We start from the raw sequence: 23,299 nt of genomic DNA on the forward strand, positions 1-23,299 counted from the left end.
CAAGGGGCAAGTGAGCTGAGTCTTGACGGCTCCTCCAGGACAATGCAGTACCATTGACAGTGATTATCCAGGGCAGCTCAGAGGGGCTGTGCAAGACAGAGAAACTTGATTGAGTCAGTGCTGATGGCTCCCCTCTGTGAGCTGTAAGTCGGTAGCCAGAGCACAAGAATGGTAGGCACGGACTGCTAGATGCAGGGCCCGGCACCAGCCTGCCTCGAGCCAAGCACATGCCCCCCGGGCTGCCTGCGGTGTTGAAGCTGAGTTCTGCCATCCCCAGAGTGGAGACTTGGTGTGGTTCTCAGGGCCCGGCGTGGGTCCTTTGGTCCCTTGTGCAATGAGAGAGACAATCCTGGCTCTGCAGGGCCGGGTAGTTTATGTTGTGTTTCCTTCTGCAATGTCCTGTCTTCGGGCAGCCAGCTGAGGGGGAGGGGCATGACTGCCGAGGGCTCCCTCTGATCTGTCCATGGACAGGTGGCCACCCTTTGCCTGCCCCCTCTGCTCCCAGAACATCCTGCCTACCCACAGACACCTGGCTGCTTCTTTAGCTCCCTATTTTCCATTATTTGCCCTGTTTGTGTGTGTGTGTGTGTGTGTGTGTGTGTGTGTGTGTGTGTATCCATGGTGAATGTATATTCTCTCCAAATTTCCCAGCCTTAGGCTCAGAGCCCTGGGACAGGGCTCTAGGATAAAAGAGCAGGTATTGGGGATGTAATTTTCCCCCCAAGGTCCTCGAAGAAGAAGGAAATTTGGGAAGAGGGTCAGTTGCACATCACACCCTCTCATCCTGTGGTAGTAGTGAGCAGCTGACCCTGGGGAGTGTCCAAGGGCACTCCCTCCTCTTGCCACTTCCCAGGAAGGTTCCTAAACCTCCTGCAGTCTGCCCCGAGTAAACCTTGGAAGGGGTCACCTGCCTGGGTACTGAGAGAGCATTTTCTTTCCAGAACATTCTTTCTGAAGCCCAAGACCCTTTGAAAAAAAACATGGGTAGACTTTCTTTACTCTAAGGAGGCAGAATGAGAGCCATTAGGGGGCCATTAGCAAGTTATGGAAATTAGTAAACTTTCTAGCAGCATTTGGGTAGAAAAATCTGACATAGTTATAACCTTCAGCCACTTCTTGAATTCCCCCACACACCTGCAGGTCCTGAGAGTTAATCTGCTCTATGTCCCCTGCCTGTGGTCTCAGGGACCAGAGGTCTCCCCATGCACAGCCACCAGGGGCCCCTGCCCACAGGCAGTGCCTACAGGAAGCCGGGAGCAGGCAGCTCAGAGTGCTGACCGGGCTGTGTGAAGCTATTACGGCTCCTACCATGATCCCTGAGGAAAACGAATGCCCTCCCAACCCCCAGAAGCACACACCCCTCTCCTCACTGCTCTGAGGAGGAAGCACCGTTTCCTGTGCTTTTTTTCCTGTCTCTCCCCCTGACCCTTGCATACAGCGCTGGCTGCTTCTCTTTTCCCGGTTTTTGCACCCCATTTTGCTTCTTTGTTCATTAGCTGCCACTGTGCTGTTTGGAAACCATGTGTAAGCTGAAGATTTTTTTTTTCTGTATTTTTCTCCCTACCTCTTTTTTGTTTGTTTTTCCTAAAGCCAGAAAGTGAGCAAGGTCGTAGAACTTCCTTAGAAAAGTTCACTCGCAGTGTGGTAAGTTCAGCTGGTTTTGTTCCCTCTCATTTCTTTTGTTTTTCTCGTTTTCTCAGCTCTCCTTTGTTGTCATTTCCTTCGGGGTGGGAGGGAGTCCAGTGCTTCCCCCCTCAACGTATCCCTTTTTTTTTGCAAGTGTCTGCAGCTTCACTTCTAGGGATGGATTTGCAAAAGACCAGGCAGCTCCCTCTGCAGAAGGTGCACACACGACTGCCCAGCCTCAGGCTTTCAGTTTGACCTTCAGGTCTGAGTCCGGGGGCTGCGCAGTCTGTGCATCTTCTGCAGTGGCCCAGGGAGAAGGCCACTGAACTGTCTCGTGAAATAAATTGGCTCAGAACCATAGCGCATCTAAAAAATGTATTCCAAATTTCCTTCTGTGAACTCTGGCAGTCACATGGGAGCGGGTCGCAAGCTGATGCTGCTGTGTAGGCGGCTTTTGTGTGTGCAGGAGGCGGCCATGCTGCATGGGTTTTGGCGATGTGATCTAGCTGGAGTGTGTTAGTGGCCTCTGCATGAGTCACAGCCCTCGTCAGCCTCATTTGCATAGTGTGACAGGGAGAGGAGGACAGGTAGCCCTGGGTGGAGTGAGAAGTGAATCCCTGCGCTGTTCCTGTGCTCCCAGGAGCTAGGCCTTGAGGAAGTTACAGTAGGCCACAGGTTCACGGTCCCTGTAGGGAAGTGGCCTGACCCCGTGCACAGTTGGTTTAGACGGAGTAGAGACCGGCGCAGTGGCACATAGGCAACCCCACAGTGACAGGTGAGAGTGTGGAATGAATAGGAGTAGGTCTTCCCCACGGTGCACGGCAGAGGTTCTGTGCTGGGGCCTGTAGAACAGCACAGGCCCGTCCCCCCTTTCCACGCCATCTCGGGCTTTGTGCACAGGAAGTATTCAATCCCGCTCCTTCACTGACTTGTCAAAAACAAGCTGCTGAGTTCAGGCCCACAGCCTGCACTATGAATGTTAAACCGGAGGGAGTCAATGTGGCAGCCAGGAGCAGGGAGCCCACAAAGGGAACTGGCCACACTTCTCTTCTCAAAGGTAGAAACCCACCGATGCCAGCTTGCCTTCCTGCCCCACCCCACCCTCAGCCCCACGGCCCACCACCCATTGAAGAAGAAAGCCCTTGTAAAACCTAACTACTGTGTGATTAGTATCTTCATTTATTTTAATATAAAATCTAAGAATTCCAGGTTAAAAGCAACCTAGTTGTTTACTTACCATAGCTACATGCATTTTAACTGAATTTAAACATTATTTTGAATTTGCTAGATGTAAACATCATAGTGGCCCTAGAGGGTAGCAGTTAAAACAAGGGTGCTCATCTTTTCTCTTGTGTGGTCTCCTCTCTCTACCGTCTTTCCTCCTGAGAAGTCAGAACTTGGCAGAATGCTTGGCCTGCGGGTCCGCTATCTGTCTGCATGGCCGGTATGCCATGGCCATGTGACTTCACACCCCAAGAAGATGGATGCCACAGGTTGTCAAAGGAAAGTCCCTGAACTCCCACTGGGCTGATAGAGAGTGGTCGGAATCCACTCCTCTCTGTCTCTTTTGAAGCCTAAATGTGTGGGTGGAGGATGTTTAGGGATTTTACTGACAAGCTCAGAGTGTGCTGTGGGGCAACGTGGACTGTTAGTGCCAACTGGGAAAGCAGACCCCCGAAGGGTGTGAGAGAGGAAGACAGGTACTCAGATGAGACGTGCAAACACCTCCAGGCTGCTTCTCATGAGGAGTCAGGAATGGCAGGAATGACCTTGATGGAGCTCTGTGAAGAGCATTTATGGATGTCCCTTCATCCCAGAAGTGGCATCGGTTCGGTGCTTCTCCAAGGTCTGTTAACAAAGCATTTGGAATGAGAAAGCACCAAATACCTTCCCAGCATCTGAAGTGTGCACCTGGGAGAATTTACAGAGGTGTTTTCAGGGCCAGCTGAAGGAGAAGAATCTCACAAGCTCCCAAAATGTTTAGCATCTATATGATAAAAGGCTCGAGCTTCAAAAAAAATACCCTAAATTTCCTGCTCTTCTTTTATGAAGATTCTAGTGGGCAGTACAGTCTGCTGTTTTAGTCCCAGTGGTGGAAATGGAGATGGATTTGCACTGATCCATTTTGCTCCTTGTGCTCTTGGGATGACACCTCATCCCCACAACAGGTGGCTGAGTTCAAGGCAACAGCCCATGGCCATAGAGAATGGCAGTTCTTGGGGTATTTGAGGCTGGGTCCCAAGAACCTGGTCTTAACAGCCCAGAGTTCTAATCAAACGGAATTAACGAACCAACCAATAGGCTTTGCAATTTGATAGCCATTTTCTAGATATAATATACATTAAAGTGCTTGATTTCTATCAAAGAAGTTCTACACGAATATTTCATCTGCTACATACTGTGAACTATCAAACTCCATGAAAGGTTAGTTCAATAGCATTCTCATGGTGCTGGGAAAGATGTGTAAAAAGACCATCTAGTCATGGGGCTAATAATGGAAGCATGAAGGAGCAAAGCTGGGCAGCTCATGGATCAAGGACACGAGACCAGCTGCTATTTAGGACTAATTGGTGGCAAGAAATGTTGACCTGGGTGGCTGGTTAGCTCAGTCAGCTCGCTTCTTATTGAGCCTGAATCTGAATCCAGAATTTCTCCACGCCAATGTCCTTTCTTTTCTTGGTAAAGGAGGAACATTTGCAGAAAGCAGATTGTTCTTTCCAAGTCTCAGGTGTATCATGAATGGAGGGATTACCTGATGAAGGTGACAGATGCCCCATTTTACATGAGACCCTGGAGAGGTATTTAATGCAGTTCATGGAGGTGCTAGGGCCATGCTCATTTGGGTGCAGAAGGGGCCTCACAGTACTCCAAAGAGGCAGTGCTGTGTGCGCTGCTCCATCCAGCAGAAGTTTCCTCAGAGCCACCCAGAACCTGAACACACAAAGCGACTGTCTGGTGATGTGCCGTGCCAGGCACCGTGGAGTTTAGCAGAGTGGAGACACCGAGGCTGTTCATAAGCACTGCCTATTTGACGGAGAAGGCCCAGGTCCAGAACCAAACATAACTGAAAGTCATGACATGGCACGACTAGCCCGAATTTCACCTTGATCAAAGACAGAAAACAGGACTCCTGATGGGCCCAGCCCTATGGATGCACAGCTAGCTGAGCAGAGCACAGGCTGGATTTCAGACACTACTTGACCCTCAGCTGCACTTGTACGATGAGTGACTCACACCACTCTACCAGGTGGCCCTGGCCTGAGGAACCCCAATCTTGGGAAGAGCTGTAACACACAGCAGCTTCTCAAAGGGGGCCCCACACATGGCCTCTAGACAGTTGAAGGGAGCCTGTCTCTCCTGGCCTTGTCTACCGAGAAGCTTCCTTTCCTGGTGGCTATAAAACATGAAAGCCAAAACTCTTTCAAGTGTGGCTCAGTTGGTTGGAGTATCATCCTGTAACTGAAAGGTTGTCAGTTTGATTCCTGGTCAGGGCACATGTCTAGGTGGTGGGTTCAATCCCCAGCCCAGGCACCAATTCCTGGGCCAGGCACATACGGGAGGCAACCCACATCAATGTTTCTCTCCTTTCTCCACTCCCTCTCTCTCTAAAAGAATGAAAACATATCCTCTGGTGAGGATAAAAAAAGCAAACATGAAAGCCACAGTAGGAAACAGCTGGCCCACCCTTGTCGGTTGCCTTTGCATCCCCTGCCTTCTCTTCTTCAGGTGCTCGAGTGGGAGGTCCCAGGCATTACTGATGGAATGGGGGAGGAGGAGGCTTCTCAAACTAAAGATCACTTCCTACCACCCAGTGCCGACCAGCCTGCGGTCTCTGCCATCTTCCTGACTTAGCGATTGGCAGAGGAGTGTGTGAGGGTGGCCAGAGCTGCAAGGCTTGACCTCCCCCAGCCTCTCTTAGGCATGCTCATTACTTCTGGGTCTACCAGAGTGAGGAGGGCCTCACCAGGAGCTGACTCGGACATGGGGGACAAGGGGGACGCATGGGAGGGGGCGAAAGGAAGCAAAGGGCCTTTAGCCAAGACTCAACAGCAGTAATTACATTGTCCCTTTTGGGATGGTGGCCAAAGTCATCCAGTGAGAACTCCAGCCTCGGGAGGAGAAGCTGGAGAAAGTCCCCTGCTCCTTGTGTACAGTTTCATGGAGTGATGGCACTTGAATTAGAAGTGGCAACTCCAGGTGATCCTGGCATTAGCCGCCCTGGACACCTTTGTCTGGGAACTCAGTTGAACCCTCAGCTGCCCCCTTGAGAGCCTTGTCAGCTGTAGCCTGGGGCTCCCAACATGGAAAATGGGGTCACTGGTGCCTGAGCCAGCACCACGGGGCCACAGAGGAGAGTGGAGATTTGGACCAGGGCCCGGTGTGTTTCTCCGCCACCTAAGAAAACGTCACGGTTGAACTTTGTCAAGGTGTTCCTTGGAATTGAAACAGCAAGGACCAGGGGCATGTGCTGAGTGGTATCTCTGCGACTGGCATTTCTGTCCTGCCAGCCAAGAGTGTGGCAGGAAAATCAGATGGAGACCCGGAAGCCAGCTGTCACCCACCCCCGCCCCCTCCCCTACCGACCCTCCCTCCCCAGCTAGAAGACAAGGAAGAGCTAGTGAGAGCCAAAAAAGTCAGCAGCTCATCCCCTCCCCCAACTTCCAGGTAGCTCTGCAAAAAGACCCCTGCTCCCAGCAGGTGGGGCAGAGAGCAGACACCCAGGGTGGTCAGCCAGCCTGGCATTAGCGGCTCCTTCCCGGAGGAGGTTACTTCCAGGCCCCCTCAGCCAGTCGTGGGGAGCAGTTCTGCAGTCTGGTGGAATGAGTTCTTAAATACCTAGACCCAGCAGAGTCTCCCGAGGGCTTCGACCTCAGCTGCAAAAATACTTGCCAGCCTTCAGCAAGGGAAAATTGGCTACAAATCTTTACACGGGGTTGGTTTTTATTGCAAACAGGCCTTGGGCCCCTTTGGGACCGCTGGGCCATGGACTAGACTGCCGGTATCTCATGCATCAGAGACCTGAGATCCAGCAGTAGTGAACCCCCAGCCTGCCTAGGGATGGAGGTGGACTCCATGGCAGAATTTGGGCGGGAAAACATGGAACTCGTCCTCTGTGGGGCAGCGAGGACTTCCCCTGGGATTCTGAAACTACTCAGCAGCCCCAGGCAGGGTGGGTCCTGCGTCCAGCCCTAACCTGCTAGCTGTGTGGCCTCAGGCTAATCACTAGTCCTCTCTGAGTGCTGGTTTTCTCCTTTGTACAATGGCTTGGACTGGGTAGTCTCTATGGACTTTTCCACCTGGTAGTATCTACAGGCCTGTGCTTCTCTCAGTCCTGAGATTTCTGAGCTAAGCATTGTCAGGATGAGAGAGGAGCTATCTTCCTGCCCGGGAAGTGGCTGCCAGCCCTTGAGGCTGAGAAATAAGCCATGGAGAGAATTGTGTGGGATTCAGATTTAAACTCTTTTGACAAGGATCCGAGGCTGAAGCACTAAAACTAAGAGCACCTGGGGCTACCTAAGCCACAGGCCGCTCCCTGCATTGCTCAGGGATCCCTCCTATGCTATGACCCCAGGAGGGCAACTTTGTCACTTCTGTAACCCCCTCCGCCTGGCGTTTCAGGAGCTGGGGGATGAAGTCAGCTGGGCAGAGAAGTGGGCTCCAATGTGGGGCATGGAAAGGAATGGCATGTGAGCATTTGGGGACCTCAGCGTCACTCTGCTGCTCACCTGCCTCCACACTTTCTGGTCCCCTAGAGAACTCTGGGCCAGCCTGTCACTGTTCCTCTCTCAGAAATGGGCAAAAAGAGGTTAAAGAGCCTGTGGTAGGTTAGGTCTCTTCCGGTCTCTATCCCTCCCTCTTCGCCTTGGCTCCAAGTAAAGTTTGAAAAAGCATCTTCAATATTACAATTTTGCAGCTGAGAAATGAAAATGTCTATTTTTATAAACTGTAAAATGGAAGATGACCGAACCAGCTTGGCTGGTAGCATACAGAGAAAAGGAAATGATGGAGCGACTCAACATGGCGGGGGATGGAGCTTCCTTCTGAAACTCTGGGGAGGAGTGAGGTTTTTATTTGTCGAAAAGGGTCAGAGATTGTCACTTCTGAGTAATTCAGCCCTAGGACCTGCCACTTTTGGGGGAAAGGACCGACTCCCCCCATTCCCAACCCCCTGCCAGCGGTTGCAATTGATGGTTCAAGCTGTCAGCCAGAAGTGGTCAAAAGCGCCCTCCCTGTGGAGTGCCATTTAGACAAAAAAACACAGTGATGAACCAGCCCCTCACACATGGGGACACTTGGGGTGTGCAAGGCTCTGCCGGACGGCTCGCTGCCTCCCCTCCCCCACCCAGGCCCTCTCCTGCCTCCTGACCCCAACGTGCCGAGCAGTCAAGTGAAAACCGAAGTCCTTGGAGGCAGAAAGGCACAGCTGTGTGTTTACAGCCACTGATTTGGATCCAAATCGCATCCCCTGCCAGTCTCTGCACGGCAGGCTGGGGGCAAACTGTGTGCATGTGCCAGGCAGGAATCTATTTCGGGAGGTGACCTGCAGCCCTTTGCCATCCAGAGCCTGCCTCCCATCCCCCACACAGGAAAGACAGCCTTCTAGAAGGAGTTCTCACTTTAGAAGTTGCTTATGGGGTTGTGGGATTTCAGCCGGCCCCTTGTCACTCGTCCAGTCAGACTTCTGACAGCTCTGGGCTCCCATCTGTCCAGGGAGAAGACAGTGAAGGTGAGCGTGGGACCTTCGCAGGATGGGCGGTGGGAGTGCAGACCACTCAGTGGGCAGGACACCCACTTCTGCAGAGGACAGAAACCACCTCCGTGATGCCGGGGGAACAGTAGCACCACCCAAGGGACAGGAGAGAGAAACCGCCAGGCATTAGTCAGGAATCTAGGAAGGGGACAAAGCTGCCAGAGCGAAAGTCAGCGGGAGAGACCCAGCTCTTCCTTTGTCCAGACTGGAAAGTTCGAAGTCAGAGAGCTCAAGGTCAAAGGACTTCAAAGGCTGAGAAGTGAGACCGCCCCAGCATCCTCCCCACAATGAGCTCCTGGTGCAAACCACTCAGAGTCTTCCCCTCGGTAGGCAGCACATGAGAATCTGGTTGTAAGGGGTTTGGGACGATGGCCTGGAAGGAGGGCGGGTGCAGATCCGTAGGGAGGAACAACCTGCAAACACTGCTGTGAGGCAGAGTGGTAAAGGGGGCAATGACAAGAGCTCAGAGAGTGGGATTTTCAGTTTAGTGGTGTTCCCGAAGGCCATGAGAGAAAGGCCCTTCGGCGTTTATTATGAGGTTCCTTAACGGATGGGAAGGTGGTCAGGGTTGGGAATGTGTGGTCACCCCTGCAGGGGCAGGGCTGAATGGCAGCGGTTCTTCCATGGCCTCTGGTCTCGGTCCGGTCATTCTGTCCTGAGCAGTGGCGCCGCAGCCCCAAACAGGAATGGGCCTCGTTGGTGTCACATTGGGCAGGAACTTCCCACACGCTCCTTTCAGCTTACCGCGCAAGGGTGACTATCAAATGACACCCTCTGCTCCGGGGAATACTTATCTGTGACCTGATATTAGTGCAGTAAGGTGGAAACTGAGGTCCACTCCTGCCCCCTTCCCTCACCTTTGCTCCCTCTACATTTGCCATAATTAGGTAAAACAGTATATCCACAGTGTCTTAATGGCTGGTGAGAGGGCAGGGTCATAGCCGTATGTCAACGGGAAAGGCAGTTTCTGGTTGTGGCCACAAGGGTCCAGCCCCAGCCCTGTCCTGTCCCACATGCTTTTTGAGGACTGGGATGAAGGGACGGGCATGCCCATCATATTCAAAGACCCAGACCTGAAAGGTGTTGCTCACTTGGTAGATAATGAAACTGTATTTGAAAAGTATTCCCTTTGGGTGGGGTGATGGGCCAAAAACAGCTGGATAAAAGTGAACCAGATAAAATTTATGTTAAAAAAATTCAGTCTCACAACTACAGGATGGCATTTGAACCCTTCACTGTCATTCAAGTTTCTAGGGTTGTAGTCAACTACAAGCTCAATATCAGCAAAAGCAGGATGCGATCTTTTTCTTTTTTAAAAAAAGCAACACTAGGCTGCAGTGACAAAGGTGACATGGGCAGAAGACAGAGGGGCGTGGCACTGCTTTCTGTGTTGTTCTGCACCACGTAGAGTCTCAGTGCTAAGCCCCCACATTTTATCAGGAACTTGAAAAGTCTAGAGAAAATTCGAAGCGGTAACCGGGGCAGCTGGAAGCCGAGTCAGCTGAGAGTGAAATAGATGGAGACGCCGCCTCCTAAGGAGGCTCGATAACCCTCATGAGATATACTTGTTTGTCTTCCGGAGCGAGTGGACATTTCTGGATTGTTCCAGACAGAGCTAGAACAAACGCGGAGAAGATGTGGGGAGGGTCTTCCTACTGAAGCGTAGTCTAACAGCAGTAACTTCCCAGCAGTGGAATATGTCCCCTCAAGGAACAGGGCATTCCCTGGAAATGCTCAGGAGCTGAGCGGCCGAGGCTAATGGAGGGTAGTTTCCTGCACTGGGTCCCATCATCTCTTCCAACTGGAATCCTCTGGTGCGTTCAGTATCTGTTCAGTGGAGCCCGCTGCAGTTCGTTCCGTGGTCTATAAATAAGCTGTGGGAAAGAAGGCTGGGTCGCGTGGGGGGAATTTGCTGAGGCTGGAGGAGAGGGATCTAAGAGTCAGATTAGACACTCGCTGCCTTGAGGGTGAAAAAGCCAGATGATGACACACTCAAAGCCAGGGAAACTGTCAAGGAGCAGAATTACTGCCTTCACATGTCATTCTTCCCTTTTGGAGGTTTCTAGTGTTTTGCCTTTTTTTTTTTTTAACCTATCGCTGCTGCAGCGGCTGAGCTCTAACAGCAGGGCTCTCCCCCGTGTGCCTAAAGGGAGGTCAGCGAGCCGAGCCCCGCCAGGGTGACCATGGGCACAGGCGCCCTGGCCCTGCATTGGAAAAAGATTGGCCTGTCATTATTCTCATCCAGAAAAGGTGTTTTATTGAAAGCAGAAAAGATGGCAAAGCCAGCTGCAGACTTCAGGTCGTCAAGTTGCCACCCAAAGCATCTCTCCTGGCCGGGAGCAGAACTTGCCCCCGGAGGCCTTAGACAGAAGTGGGGTGGGGGGAGACTGCCCTCCTGGGGCCCCTCCTCCTGGGCCCTGCCTTGAGGACTCACCTTCAGCCCAACTCAGGGCAAGGGAAGTGCTCTCCAGACTCATGTTCTCACCAGCTGTCCTGAGGATCAACCCAATTCAAAACACTCTCCTCTCTCCAGGGCTTCACCAGGGCCACTTTCAACTCATCATGGGATTGCATAATTATGGCGGTTATAGCTTATGGCCTTTTTGCTCTCCTCATCTTTTGCTTTCAAATTCTTTGAGGCCTCTCATTAAACATGGTGATCCCAGTAAAGTCAGTAAAGTTTTAATAAGACATTTTTTAAAGATAAAGAAAACCCAGAGTTTATTATTACTGTATTTTCTCAAACACTCCTTTAAAATGTTGTCAGGCACGATTGGTTCCTGGACGTAGGAGGTAGGGGAGAGAGGTTTGGGCATCACAGCATTAGAGGACCTTTCACCCTCCCCTGGCCCTCCTCATTGGCACCAAGAGAAAGGTGCCTCTGAACCCCCATGCCGAGTGGGGAAAGACAGACCATCAAGCAAGGACGGAGGCCGGGCCTTCCCATCGCTGCAGATTTGGTTGGCAGATGGAGCAGCCAGTGAAACACTCGGCCCAACCTTGTAAGCAGCAGCAGAACCAGTGGGGAGGTGCTGGGGGGAGGTTTCCTTGGTAATGAACGCACAGCTGCAGAGCCCGTCACCTGCAAGCCCTTAACCACAGTGTTCCTGATCACCAGGAAGAGGTGCAGGTGGGGTGGTGGCCACCGGAGAGCCCCCAACCTGCCCTTCAGCTGCTTCGCTCAGGTTTGGTGTCAGGATCCCCTTCGTTTCCCTCTCGCCCAGGAGCCCACGAGGATGCAGGGCGAGGTGGAGAGGTGCGTCTTGGCCCAGCAGGAGTCTGTTTAGAGAGGCCCCAATGGGCCACCTTGGCTGCCTGGCGTGAGCCACCCAGACTTCCCTAAATCTGTCAGTAGCCAGCCATGTGGGGTATGACTGAGCACCACCAACCAGCCAGGGCTAATTTTGTCAAAAACCTGGCAGCCACCTTTTCCCCCAACGGCATTCTCGTCCCCTACTGAAGATGACCTCCCGGCTTTGCCCACTGCGAGCAGCACCCCTTTCTCGCCCACTGGAGTGTAGGGCAGCGAGCTGAGTTAGACGGGCGACCCCAGCTGAAAACTACTTCTCCACCTGGCACTGAAGCAAGGCCGTGGCAAGCTGCTCACTTGCCCAGTGGGTATAAGGAAGCGTGCTGCACCGAGTGGCGCTGGCATTAACCGAGGGCGTGGCAGCAGTGGCTCCCACGTCTTCGGGGCTCATCATCTTACGCTGTGGGGGTCTGCATCATGCTGGGCACTGCCCGAGCGGAACTTGGGCTCTACTCCAGCTCTGCCACTTGTCTGGGTGACATCAGCAGCTCCATTGTCTCTGCTGTAAAGGAGAGCTAAGGGTAGATGGGGAAATACATAAGGTGCTTAGCACTGTGTTTGTAGTGTGTGTGCTCCAGCATAGTTCTTCCTATTATTATTTTTGTTATTATGGTTATCTGCAGCCTGTGCTTAGCTCTTATTACCGTATTTAATTTCCAACAGTATTCTGCAAGGTAGGTATCATTATATTTACTTTGTAGTTAAGGATGGGTAGGTGGGTATGTCGTGTATGACAGTGTGTACAAAGCGCATTTGCCTATCACGGTGAAGTGCTCAGTGACCTGGTCAATAAATCCTGGCTATTGTTTTTAAGGTTGGCTTATTTTTAAGGTTGACCCAGAGAGCCAGTTCCTCTGCTTTCCCTGGGAACAGAGAGACTGTGGAGCCCAGCAGGCCAGCTTCTGCCCCACGGTCAATTCCACGGGTCCCCTGGCTGTGGGCGCTGTGGGGCTCATAGCTGTGTGGTGGCAGGAGGTGGTGAGAGCGACTGGGAACGTGGCGGACATTGTCAGGACGGGGCACGTGCCCCCACACTGAGGTGGAGGACACTAAGACACCTCCGGCTTCCAGACACAGATCAGGAGTAGTTCTCCGCATGATAGGAGCTTGAGGTCCAACCTTCCGGAGGCTGTGCTCAGCACCGCGGAAGCCTCGTTCCCAAGACCATCTCCTTGCGCTGTCTGCCTGCCTGGATCCGCCCTGAGCAATAGGCCTCACCTGGCCCCTCACTGGCTCCATCTGCCAGATAGACAAAGGCTTCTGTTTTTAACCACCATCAGGTGGGGCTGCCAGCGGAGCCAGGAGCAGGTGGCAGAGGATACTCTGAGATCTTAGTAAGCCAGACCCCTGGGGTGCACGCTCCTGTTGCTTGTAGTATTGACAGAAACAGAAGCTGAGAGGTCATTTCCATGGACACAAATGGCTTTTTCCTTGGGGGAGTTCAGTGTTTATATATGTATCTTAAGGTAAATGCTTTAAGGTCGCAGTGTTTGTCACAGATTGGCACCTTAGGAGCCCAGTGTTAAAGCTCTACAGCCAATCACGTGGTTGCTTATGCACCTTGCATGAGATGCTGACGTACACGGCTGTGGCATAAATGTGCACACGGATATGTGCACCGCTTCACACACCGGTGCCTGTGCTGCCTGCCAGATAGACGCCTCCATGTTCAGTGTACGGTACGTGTGTGGCATGCGCTGCAGACCTGCATGTGTGCCCTGTGCATGGATCGCATGCCCTTGTGCGTGTCTGGGCAGGGGCTCCCCTACAGCCACAGGTCTTCATGGTTTCAGCTGGATAAGTTATTCTTCACTTCCCTTCCTAAAAACACAATTGCCTAGTGCTGCTGGCGCAGAGTCAGAATGGCCGCTGCATTTCACCCCCGAGGTGGCTTCCTTCCAGCAGTGGGTGAGTGACCCCGGCGTCCGCACTCTCTAACCTTCCTCGGGATCCTTCTGCACAGAAGGGGCTCCGGAATTGCGAAGAGGTGATCTGTTTGTCCGCGGCCTCGTCTGCACCCTCCACTCCTGTTTTCACACCCTCCTCCCACGGACAGCAGGAGGCACCGTTGTTTGGTGTCTGCATTTTTCCTGCCCATTTTCTGCACCCACAGTAGTTTCTTCCTAAGAAACAAGGAGCAGAGGGGTCCAGCAATGACACTGGATCCCTTGTCCCAGAGACAATGCACAAATGACGTCATTAGGTACTGATCCTTTAACTCACTTCTCCCGGGCCCCCAGCAGAACAGGACAGAAATGCCCACCACATGTGAAGGTGTTTTTAAACCCAGCGGCAGCAGCCTTAGGCTTCATCCCCTGACACGGCATCTGTGACCCCCTCCTCCGTGGCCTACAGCCCAGTCCTGAGGGAAACGTGGCCATCTCAGTCTGGATAGTCCGTTCCAGGAGGAGTCGGGCAGCTCTGCCTGCCCCTTCGTAGGGGACAGGGCTGGCCAGCCACCCACCCACTGTCCCACAGGGACCAAAAGCATCGCAGCGGCACATGAAAAGGGTCTGTAGGGAGATAAGGTTCTCTGTGGCTAGGAATTCCCTCGGCCTGAGTTTCTATCCAGAGAGCTCAGCCTGCCCCCTGCCGCACTTTCTCGGGTCAGAAAACGTGTCTGGTTATTGCCTGCCAAACTGCATCCCTGCTGGGAGAGAGGAAAGGGAAATGAGCCCACCCTCTTTGCATCTGTGTCCAAATGGACATGGACTTTCATGGGGAGATTATGCATCTGGGAGGTGGGGGCGGTCAGCATGTTGACGGTCTGTGGCTCCAATGCTCTGCCTTGGCGGCTGGCTGGACCAAAGTCCCCAGCCAATGGGCATGTTTGGAGTGACCGTGTCTGCAGGAGATGAGAAGTGCCCTGGGGAGGGCAGGTAGAGTCCCTGTGGGTCCTCGGGAGGATCACAAGCTGCCAAGCAAGCGCTTCCTCCTGCTGTCTTGTCCGCTAAACTTCAGCGGCACTCACCCCTGCAGCCATAGTCAGGGGTCGCTTGAACTTCCTAGTTGGAAGATAGTAGCATCAAGTTGTTGCCAATAGCAACACAGCCATGTCCCTGTTTCCTTGTGTGTTTTGACCTTTGCCTAATTTGGAGTGAACCAGAGCTGAGATGCCAAAGTCCATTTGGAGAGGAGGAGGAGAAAAAGAGGCAGGCCTTGCACAGGCTACTGGAAGGCAGGCTACTGAGTAGCCCAGTTCCACTCCACTCCGGAGTCCCACAAGGACTTCCTGCAAGCTGAGTGTAGAAAGAGCACCTGCCTTGTTTGGTCAGAACTAGAGGAAGGAGACAAGAGAGTGGGTCATAAAAGGGGGCATTTCTCCTGCACAATGAGAAAAGGGCAGAAAAGTGGGAATGCAAAACCGGGGAAAGAGGCCGGGGTGTCTGCATCTGGGCATCGTGCCACAGGGGCAGGACACAGCTGCTGAGCTTCTGTCGCTCCTGGCATGCCTGCCTGGTGCCAGATTTGTCCCTGCACTGCTGGAGGCCACGAAGGAAGGGCCCCCACCACCTGCCAAAACTAACAGGCAGAGGCTAGCCTTCTTAGAGAGCCTTGGAAGTGATGGGTAGGGCAGGAGGCAGAGATGCCAGGAACAGCACCCAGGGAGGGCTCCCCTGAGCTGAGTCGGGACACCCCAGTTTAGGCACTGGGTTCTTACTGGGGTAAAGCAGCTTTGCCTGCCCTTCCTTAGAAAGGTAAAGATCACACCTGCTTCTCTCCTCCCTGGAATGGTTGCTATGGAGATCCCAGAGGCATTGGCACCTACAACACAGGACCCCAAACGCAAGTGGTGGCTTCACCTGGCCTGCCCCGCAGACACCACTGATGTGGGGTGGGTGGACATGGAGGGATGTCCTTAGTCCCTGAGTGTTTTCATCTGCCTCCTTTTATAAAGGATTTATTTATTTATTCATTCATTCATTCATTTATTTATTCTTGAAGAGAGTGAAAGAGAGGGAAACATCGGTTGGTTGTCTCTCACACGCCCCCTACTGGGGACCTGGCCTGCAACCCAGGCATGTGCCCTGATGGGGAGTGGAAAGGGCAAGCTTTCATTTTGCAGGATGCTGTCCAACCCACTGAGCCACACCAGTCAGGGCCGTCTGCCTCCTTGTTTGAGAGACGGTCAAGAACAAAGGAGAAGGCTCTGAGTCATGAAGGCTGACCCACTCAGCTCTGCCACTGACTAGCTGTGTCCTCATCCGTCCAGTGGGGGACAATGTAACACCTAAGTGGCAAGTGTCGATGAAATGTCTAGTGCGCCTGACACACAATAGCTGCTCAACGTTCAGTCAATAGTGACTATTGGTGACTGTCCTTGGCAGCCAACCTGCGTCCCTGGTAATGAGACCATCCCCACCCTGCCACCACCAAGGTCTGGGTGAGGTGAAGTGGAGGACACTTGAGAAGGAGGGACGGGAGATACCGATGCCACCCCCCTGGGCAGGAATAGGAAATTCAAAGGGCAAGTCCCTGGGAGATCGGGGCATAGGCTGGTCCTTTCAAAGTTAGTTCAGACGGGAGGGCTGGCAACTCACCTTTTGTAAATTAAAAAAATTTTAAAGGAAAACAAGCACTGATAGTTGACAATGTAGGCTAGAGTCAGGTGTCCGAACCTGCCGCGGTCCCTGTGGTGCTTTCGGAGGACAAGACCGCTGGCAGGTTCCACAGGATGGAAACCTGCTTGTTTAGAACACTGTGCTTTAGATAAGGTGGTGAGTGTTGCAAAAGAATCCATTGCTTTTACTTTAATCATAGTTCTTATTCTTAACAAGCTTAAATATATATAAATTATATATTCTTCAACCAGTGAACTTTTTTATTAATTTAATTTTCACCTATTTCTTGACTTTTTTAATTTGGGTGTTATTTTATGAGTGTGGTATCTTACTTTTAAAGAGTGAGAAAAAGAGAATATTTTAGAATCAGATAAAATGCCCTTTAGCTCCCGAGAGAGATCAGAAAACTCAGCAAGGACCCTGGAGTAATACGGACTCCAAGAGCGGGTCTGGCCACTGGGCTCCTACCCCTCCTGGCTGAAGAGTGAGACAGCCAGGGACAGCCAGGGACAACCTCGTACCTCCGGGTGCTGCTCCGCCCAGCTGCGGTGGTCAGCAACGCGTGGCCCAGAGCAGGTTTTTCCATTTCATCTGCCCACCTTGACTCACAAAATTCAATAGAGGATGACTACAGGTCGAGTTGAGAAGTTTTCTTAAAGTGTTCTGTATTAAGTATTTTTCTACCATAGGGGCTGGATTTTTCTGCCAATTCCTACCAGCAGTTCTCACACCTCTAAACTGTCCCAAGCAAGTGGGTCTCTGTCCCCCATTTTAAACATCATGGAAAAAGGAAATGCCACAGAATTCCTTATGCTCTCTCTCAAAATCATTCCTCTTGCTTTCTTCAGTGGAGAAGGGGCACCAGGGGCACCAACCTGCAGAAAAATCACCTGACAATGTTAGACAGGTCCTTGGCTTCTCTCCCTCCTACCAAACCCCCGTTGGGGCCCTCACCTTCCCCCTGGGCTCCTAGGCTCCCAACTGCTCTTCTCAGCAGGTTCCCCCAGAACTGCGATTCTACGTATTCTCATCCCTTATGAACTTGAGCACCATCTACTCCTAGATGACCTCCAGTCTCCTTGGGAGGACAGCTAATCTCTGGGGCCTCCCACTTCTTGTCCACTAAGGTCACTCGGGAGCTCTGTTCAGCAAAACAGCGTTTTTCACTAACAAGGATGAAAACGCTTGTGTGTGGGAACAAGGTGGCCATTTTGAGTCAATGAAGACCAGTGTTCCATATGCACTCGGTTGGGAATTCTAGTTCCTCCAACGGGAGAGGCTAGGTTTCCCCTGTACTGGACAGGAAGCACCAACTTTCTCTAAAAGGCAGCTAGGACAGCAACTGAGTAAGTAAGAAGTGGGGAATTTCAAAGCAAAATATGATAACTAGGATTTTTTCTAATTTTTTCTTTTGAAGTGTAACTACATGTAGCAAAATGAACACATCCAAAATGTACTGTTCAATGAACCTGACAAATGTATGCACCAGTGGAACCCACACCCCACCACCCATGCCCCACTCCCGCCTGTTTGCCCCTCTCCCCCAGAGGCAACTGCAGGGGGATTCCCATCCCCATAGCAGTGAGGATGTGGCCTTGGGGGGCCTCAGGTCTGTGATGCCAGTCTTAGGTCATCTGGGCAAATCAAGAGAATCTCAGTGATGCCAGTCTTAGGTCATCTGGGCAAATCAAGAGAATCTCAGCAGCAGCTCAAATGTCTTTACCTGCCTTAGCATTGAAAGGGGTCCTGCCTGAGCCCTTAGGGCTTGGCTCTGCTGCTCCCAATGTGCCACCTGACCCCAGGGCTACTCTCTGAGCCACGGTCCTCCTCCCAGCCAAACAGTGTAGCATCAATCTCCCAGGTAAGTGACGGCAGGGCTTGGTAACCCGGATGGTGCATGTTTGTTGATTAGTACCTGCAGGTGCGATGCAGATAGCCACGGCATGTCGATCAGCATGGTGATTTTCCTTAAAGCACTGCCCAAAAGGGAGCTATTCCTTTTGTACCTTTCCTTTTTGAAACAAAGGATTCCATGACCACCTTCTTGCAGGCTTCTAGCCGTCAAGAATGGCCACAGAGCTAAAATGATTAGCCAGGGTGGGAATTGAACATGTGAGTGTTTGTGAGCCCAGCACTGAGCCCGTGGTCCATGAAACAGAAAGATCCCAGATTCCATTGGATTAAACTTGGCCAAAGGTCTCAAAGGGGAAAAGCGCTTTGTCTGTAGGCAAAGCTTTGATGTCCCTGGAATGTACCTTCTGCAGCTCAGTCCTCAATCACCGTATATTTTTTCGCTTGGACAAAGGCCGCCTGCTAATAGCATTTTCCACCACCCTCAGCTGCTTCACTTAGCCAGGCCAAGGCCTCCGTCTGAGCCAGCTGCAGCTCCCTGGCACCACGGCTGGTTCCCTGCTGACCGGCACTGGGATCATCACACATCCAGACCCTGAAAAAACAGCTTCCCCTGTAACTGTGCTAGACGGCAGGCAGAGGCAAAGGCAGGGTTACTCCTTCTCTTACTAGGTGTTTCCTACAGAATCACACAAACTGGAGGCAGAGAGAGGGAAAGATGGGGGAAGAGTCCTAGAGGACGTGAGCAGTTCTCCACTCTGGGCAGGACAGCTAGTTTGGGGGGCTCCCCGTAAGCCCCTGGCAGTAGAGACCTTGGGGCAGCTCATCTCTGAACACAGGTGGCCTCTGCTATTAGATGGCACTCGGATCCCTGGAAACTACAGGAATCTCAGCTCTTCAGAAGGGCAGCAGCTGCTGAGCCAGAGTGATTGCAGGATTTCTGCCCTGAAGCCCAAGGCCAGGCATCTACCCCTGCCTGCACCCTGCATGAGTAACCACCTTCCAGCCTCACCCGGGAGGTCACTGCATAGAAGACAGATTGCAGCTGGGCTGAACTGAGCCCCCACCACCACCACCACCAGCCAACCGAACCCTTGAGACCTCCTTTAGAATCGACTGGCATTTGGTAAATGCGTGAGCACAGGAGTTGGGGAAGGCAGAGAGAAGTGCCAGAGAGCACCACCTGGACTGCTGAGAGGGTGGGACAACCTCGGGGCCTGTTCTCTGGGCTGGTCATCGGCAGCCCCCGCCCCAACCCCTGAAGTCTGAAGAAATAGAAGCAGCAGAGGGGAGAGGGGAGGGGCAGGACTGATGGGCTGGCCGCTGGTCCTCCTCTGAGCCAAGGCAGTGAGGCTGAGCTCCAGGATTTAGGCAGGAAGAGATTAATTAGAGCCTCCAAGCCCAGCCCACTCTACAGAACTGGGAGGTATGGAGGATGGAGGAACCTCAGGGTCAAATTCAGCTGAAACAAACAGTCACACAAATCTCCAGAAATGGAGCCTCCAGTCTCCCTCACCCCACAGCCCCCTCTCCAGCCCAAATGACCTCACTAATGAGGAAGAAGCTGTAATGAGGGCTTGGATGCCTGGTAAGCCTCACCTTCTTTGTCTCTGGGCTTTTAACATACCATTGGACAGACTGTTATGCAGAAGTATTAGTGATTTTTTTCTTCACATTCACCAGCTGAATCAGAGCCCCAAATGCTGTGGATGGCAAGACTGGAATCTATGTATTTGGGGACATAATGTGTAATTTGTGGGCCTGGGGGAGGAGGGGTGGCAGTGCCAGGGGAAGGGGAGCTGGCATTTGGTGTGTGGTCACCGCCGCGGCGAGGCTCACCGAGGGGAAAGTGAAAGTCCTTGGTGCCTTTCCTCGGAGCCACGTTGGACACTGGCACCCGGGGTGGAGGAGGTTTGTCAGAGCTCTGGGCCACGGGGTCCCTGGACTCATCAGCACCACATTTCCCCAGAGAGGACCCCTGCAACACACACACACACACACACACACACAGACACGCACGCACAGCCATGCTTTCTGCCTTCAGGCCTGCTTTGAGAAGGCACGGTCCCAGGTGAGCCCACTGAATGACAAACGCCTGGAGCGCCGTCTAAGAAAGGACAGTCAAGGACAGTGCCAGCTGAGTGTACCCGGGAATCCGGGGCTGGCGGAGCCCTTGAAGGTCAGCCTCTGCCCTCTGCGAGCTCCCGAGGCACCCAGCCCACTCTCCACGGAGGAGTGGCTGCCCTGCTTTTCATGATTGGCAAAGACTGGCACTGCCACCCTCTAGGAATTTTTTTTAATCTGATTTAAAAATCCTCAGCTTAGTATAAATGTATCCTGCTGCAGGCTATGTTTAGTATATTTGGAGATTTGGATGAGGTTGGTGAAGGGGAGTTTGTGTGTGTATGTGTGTGTGTGTGTGTGTTTTAAGGTGGGGAGAAAAAAATGAAGTTTGTTTCACTCGTGAAAACGAGGGGTGAAAGAAAGTGATGAGGTGAAAAAAAGAAAGAAAGGGGGGAAAAAGAGCGGGAGGAGGAAGACACAGACTTTCCGGCCGCCCCTGAGAGCAGATCCAGGTCTGGACAAGCTCCAGCCATGCCATCAGAATTCTCAGAGTCGTGCGGCCACATCCGTCCATGGAGCGCTAAGCCAGATGACACGTTGTCCTGCATCCCGCAAAGGCACAGCCCATGTCGTCCGTTTGTTAGATACGCCCATTATCCATCAATTCATCAATCAGCAGGTTTATTGAGTACCCCACCAGGCTTCACAAGCCTGATCAATTTTTTTAATTACATCCAGCCTACAGGCGGCCAAGCCCAGTAAACAAGCTGAGGCCTCACACCCCACTTGGAAATGAACATGAGGAACTGCTGGCCCTTGTAAACACGGCCGCCCACACTGCCGAGCCACCGTGCGCTGCCCTTTGCAGATAGCAGGGGTGTCACTGACCCCCTGTCAATAATAGGATGGGTTCTGAGTGTTTTCTCAGACACAGTGACCCAGCCACCCTCCCCACTACCCGCCCCCCCCATCCGATGCTGTGGATTTCTGAAGAGGGGCTGGGAAATGGACACAGTTACCTCCTCCCAGGCATGTGAACACTTGGCCTCTCTCCGGCCCTCTGTCCCTCATGCACCAGGCCTGCAAGTCCAGGTCATTGTCTTCTCAGGAAGAACTGCTACGTGGGCGGTAAGGGAAAGGCATGTAGCATTCCTGACATGGAGGCCCTGGGCGTCGCAGAGCGACAACAGCCAAGAGCATAGGAGATGGCAGGAGCGCACTGTCCGGGGCCCACGGTGGCAGCCGTTCACCTGTTTCCTGACCCCCGGTGAATCCCACTTTCGTTGTCTAGAACTGGGTCATCAAGAGGACCCGAAGCCCGAGCATCTCTCCTGCATTTCAAACAGGACTCCTGGGTCTTCTGCTAGTTCATTCATTAGTGTCTCATCACCCAGATGCTTAGCCAGCATCTATTTGGGTCAGCCCACCCTCCCTGATCTTGCTACTCCCAATCCGCCTTTTCCTTCCCCGGTTGAATAAAATCGAGTTCAGGGACAGCCCACAGGCATTAAGAGCCGCTCTACCTGAGAGCTGAAATGCCTGGTGTGAGGTGAGTAAAATTCCCACACCCCCAAAAGAGTACAAGCCGCCCGCCCTCCCTCCCTCACCTGCCCCAGACTCCTGGTTCCCACTGTCTCCAGCTTGTGGTCCCAAACCCAGAGATCAAAGGGGTCAGTTTGCTAAGTCGTTTGGCCTCCATGGCTCATGCCACAATTAATCACCTACCTGGTTCTCTGTCTCTGTCCCTCTGTGTGTGTGTGCACCTGTGCGTGCCTCTCTGTCACCTGTCTCTGCAGGGAAAGTCGCTGGCGGGCAAGCGCCTCACGGGACTGATGCAGTCCTCCTGACCGTTCCCACCACAGGCCCGGGGCCAGGGCCCGAGGACCTCGAGGGCAGGAGGCGGCGCTCCACATCCGTGGACAGAGTGTCCTTACGGGGCGATTCGGTCACTGTGAAAGAGAAAGAGTGAGGGCAATGGAGGGCGACCACGGGGAGACCCGGTGGGTGAACAGGGGACCTGAGAGAAAGGCCACAGAGCCGGGGGTCGGCCCAGCAGAGGCCCCTGTTTACAACCCTCCCGTGCTTGTACAGTTGTACGCCGACACCCCATTTTCTAAGAGGTCCTCATTCCTAACTCATGCAGAGGAGAACATCTTGTGGGATGTTGTGACTGTCACTTGAGATATATTCTCATCATCACTCCTCTCACTGTCTGGGGGATGATGCCATCCAGCAAACAAGAGAAGGACCAGCTGGCCCTGAGCACAGCCTGTGTTACGTCCCCTCCCCCACTGTCTCTGGTGCACCCGCAGCACCCACCATAGTTAATAGCCACTGTGTCCCCATCGCTTCCTGCCTCCCTCATCTTTGTGGCCACCTGCCCTCACATGGCCCGTCCCAGTCACGTGGTCCTCAGCACTGAGTGACCTCGGGGTTGGCTGCACTGCAAGTTCTTTCAACCCCGTTAGATATGCCCATGATCCATCAATTCATCCACCCGCAGACTCCTGACGAGGTGCCCACGGGCGTGCTGCTGCCCTCTGGTTTTGACAAATGTCTCAAGGGTCCAACACCAGAAGAAACACCAGTGTAGATGAAAGAGCTCGTGGTATAACCAATTCTGACCATCTCTTTTTAAAAATTCATGATTTCTTAATTTATTGCTTTTGCCCCTTTTCCTTGGTTTGTTCCCTAATGTTTTACTCAAAATAAACATGGCCATGAACTCAGGGGCCCTTGGGGTCCTCTCCTCCAGCAGCCCCAGGTGGAAGCCGGGAGGGTTCCCAGCACGGGGGGTGTGGGATCACAGGGCTGGCAGCCCCCACAGGATGGGCATGGCCAGGCTCCTGCTGGGCCAGGTCCCAGTGCTGTGTGAAGCTGGAGGAGACTCTGCTACAGAGCCTAGGCATCCAGGGGAAAAGCGGACGGAAGGCAACACCTGCAAAAAACCTGCAAAAGACCCACTATACTCCCTTTGTGTGTGTGTCAAAACGCCCACCTGTCCACTTGGACGTGAGATAATGTATGTAGGGCACTGAATCAGGCGACTGGCACATAGTAGGTCCTTAGCAAATGGTACCCATCGCTCTCATCATTGTCATCACCATGTGACTCCCAGGGGCCCACAGACAGAGC

At 52.8% G+C, this 23,299-nt stretch overlaps 1 protein-coding gene across 13 annotated transcripts in view; it reads left to right on the forward strand.

Moving 5' to 3' along the window:
- RGS6 (regulator of G protein signaling 6) overlaps positions 1-22,386 on the forward strand; it is a 483,104-nt gene extending 460,718 nt beyond the window's left edge. For 6 of the 13 annotated variants that reach the window (XM_053673234.1, XM_053673229.1, XM_053673232.1 and 3 more), the window contains 2 exons: positions 1,591-1,644; positions 13,529-19,220. In XM_053673234.1, coding sequence (XP_053529209.1) covers positions 1,591-1,644; positions 13,529-13,603 — 129 coding nt within the window. In that variant the 3' untranslated portion in view covers positions 13,604-19,220. Of the gene's footprint in view, positions 1-1,590; positions 1,645-1,780; positions 1,977-13,528; positions 19,221-21,960 lie in introns of those variants that run through there. The other 7 variants (XM_037127608.2, XM_037127515.2, XM_037127565.2 and 4 more) reach the window with 7 other exon arrangements.
- Positions 22,387-23,299: the final 913 nt, after the last annotated feature.

This window comes from Artibeus jamaicensis, unplaced genomic scaffold, assembly GCF_021234435.1.
Source record: "Artibeus jamaicensis isolate MK-2021 breed Jamaican fruit bat unplaced genomic scaffold, CSHL_Jam_final contig_851, whole genome shotgun sequence".
In the NCBI taxonomy this organism is placed as follows: domain Eukaryota; kingdom Metazoa; phylum Chordata; class Mammalia; order Chiroptera; family Phyllostomidae; genus Artibeus; species Artibeus jamaicensis.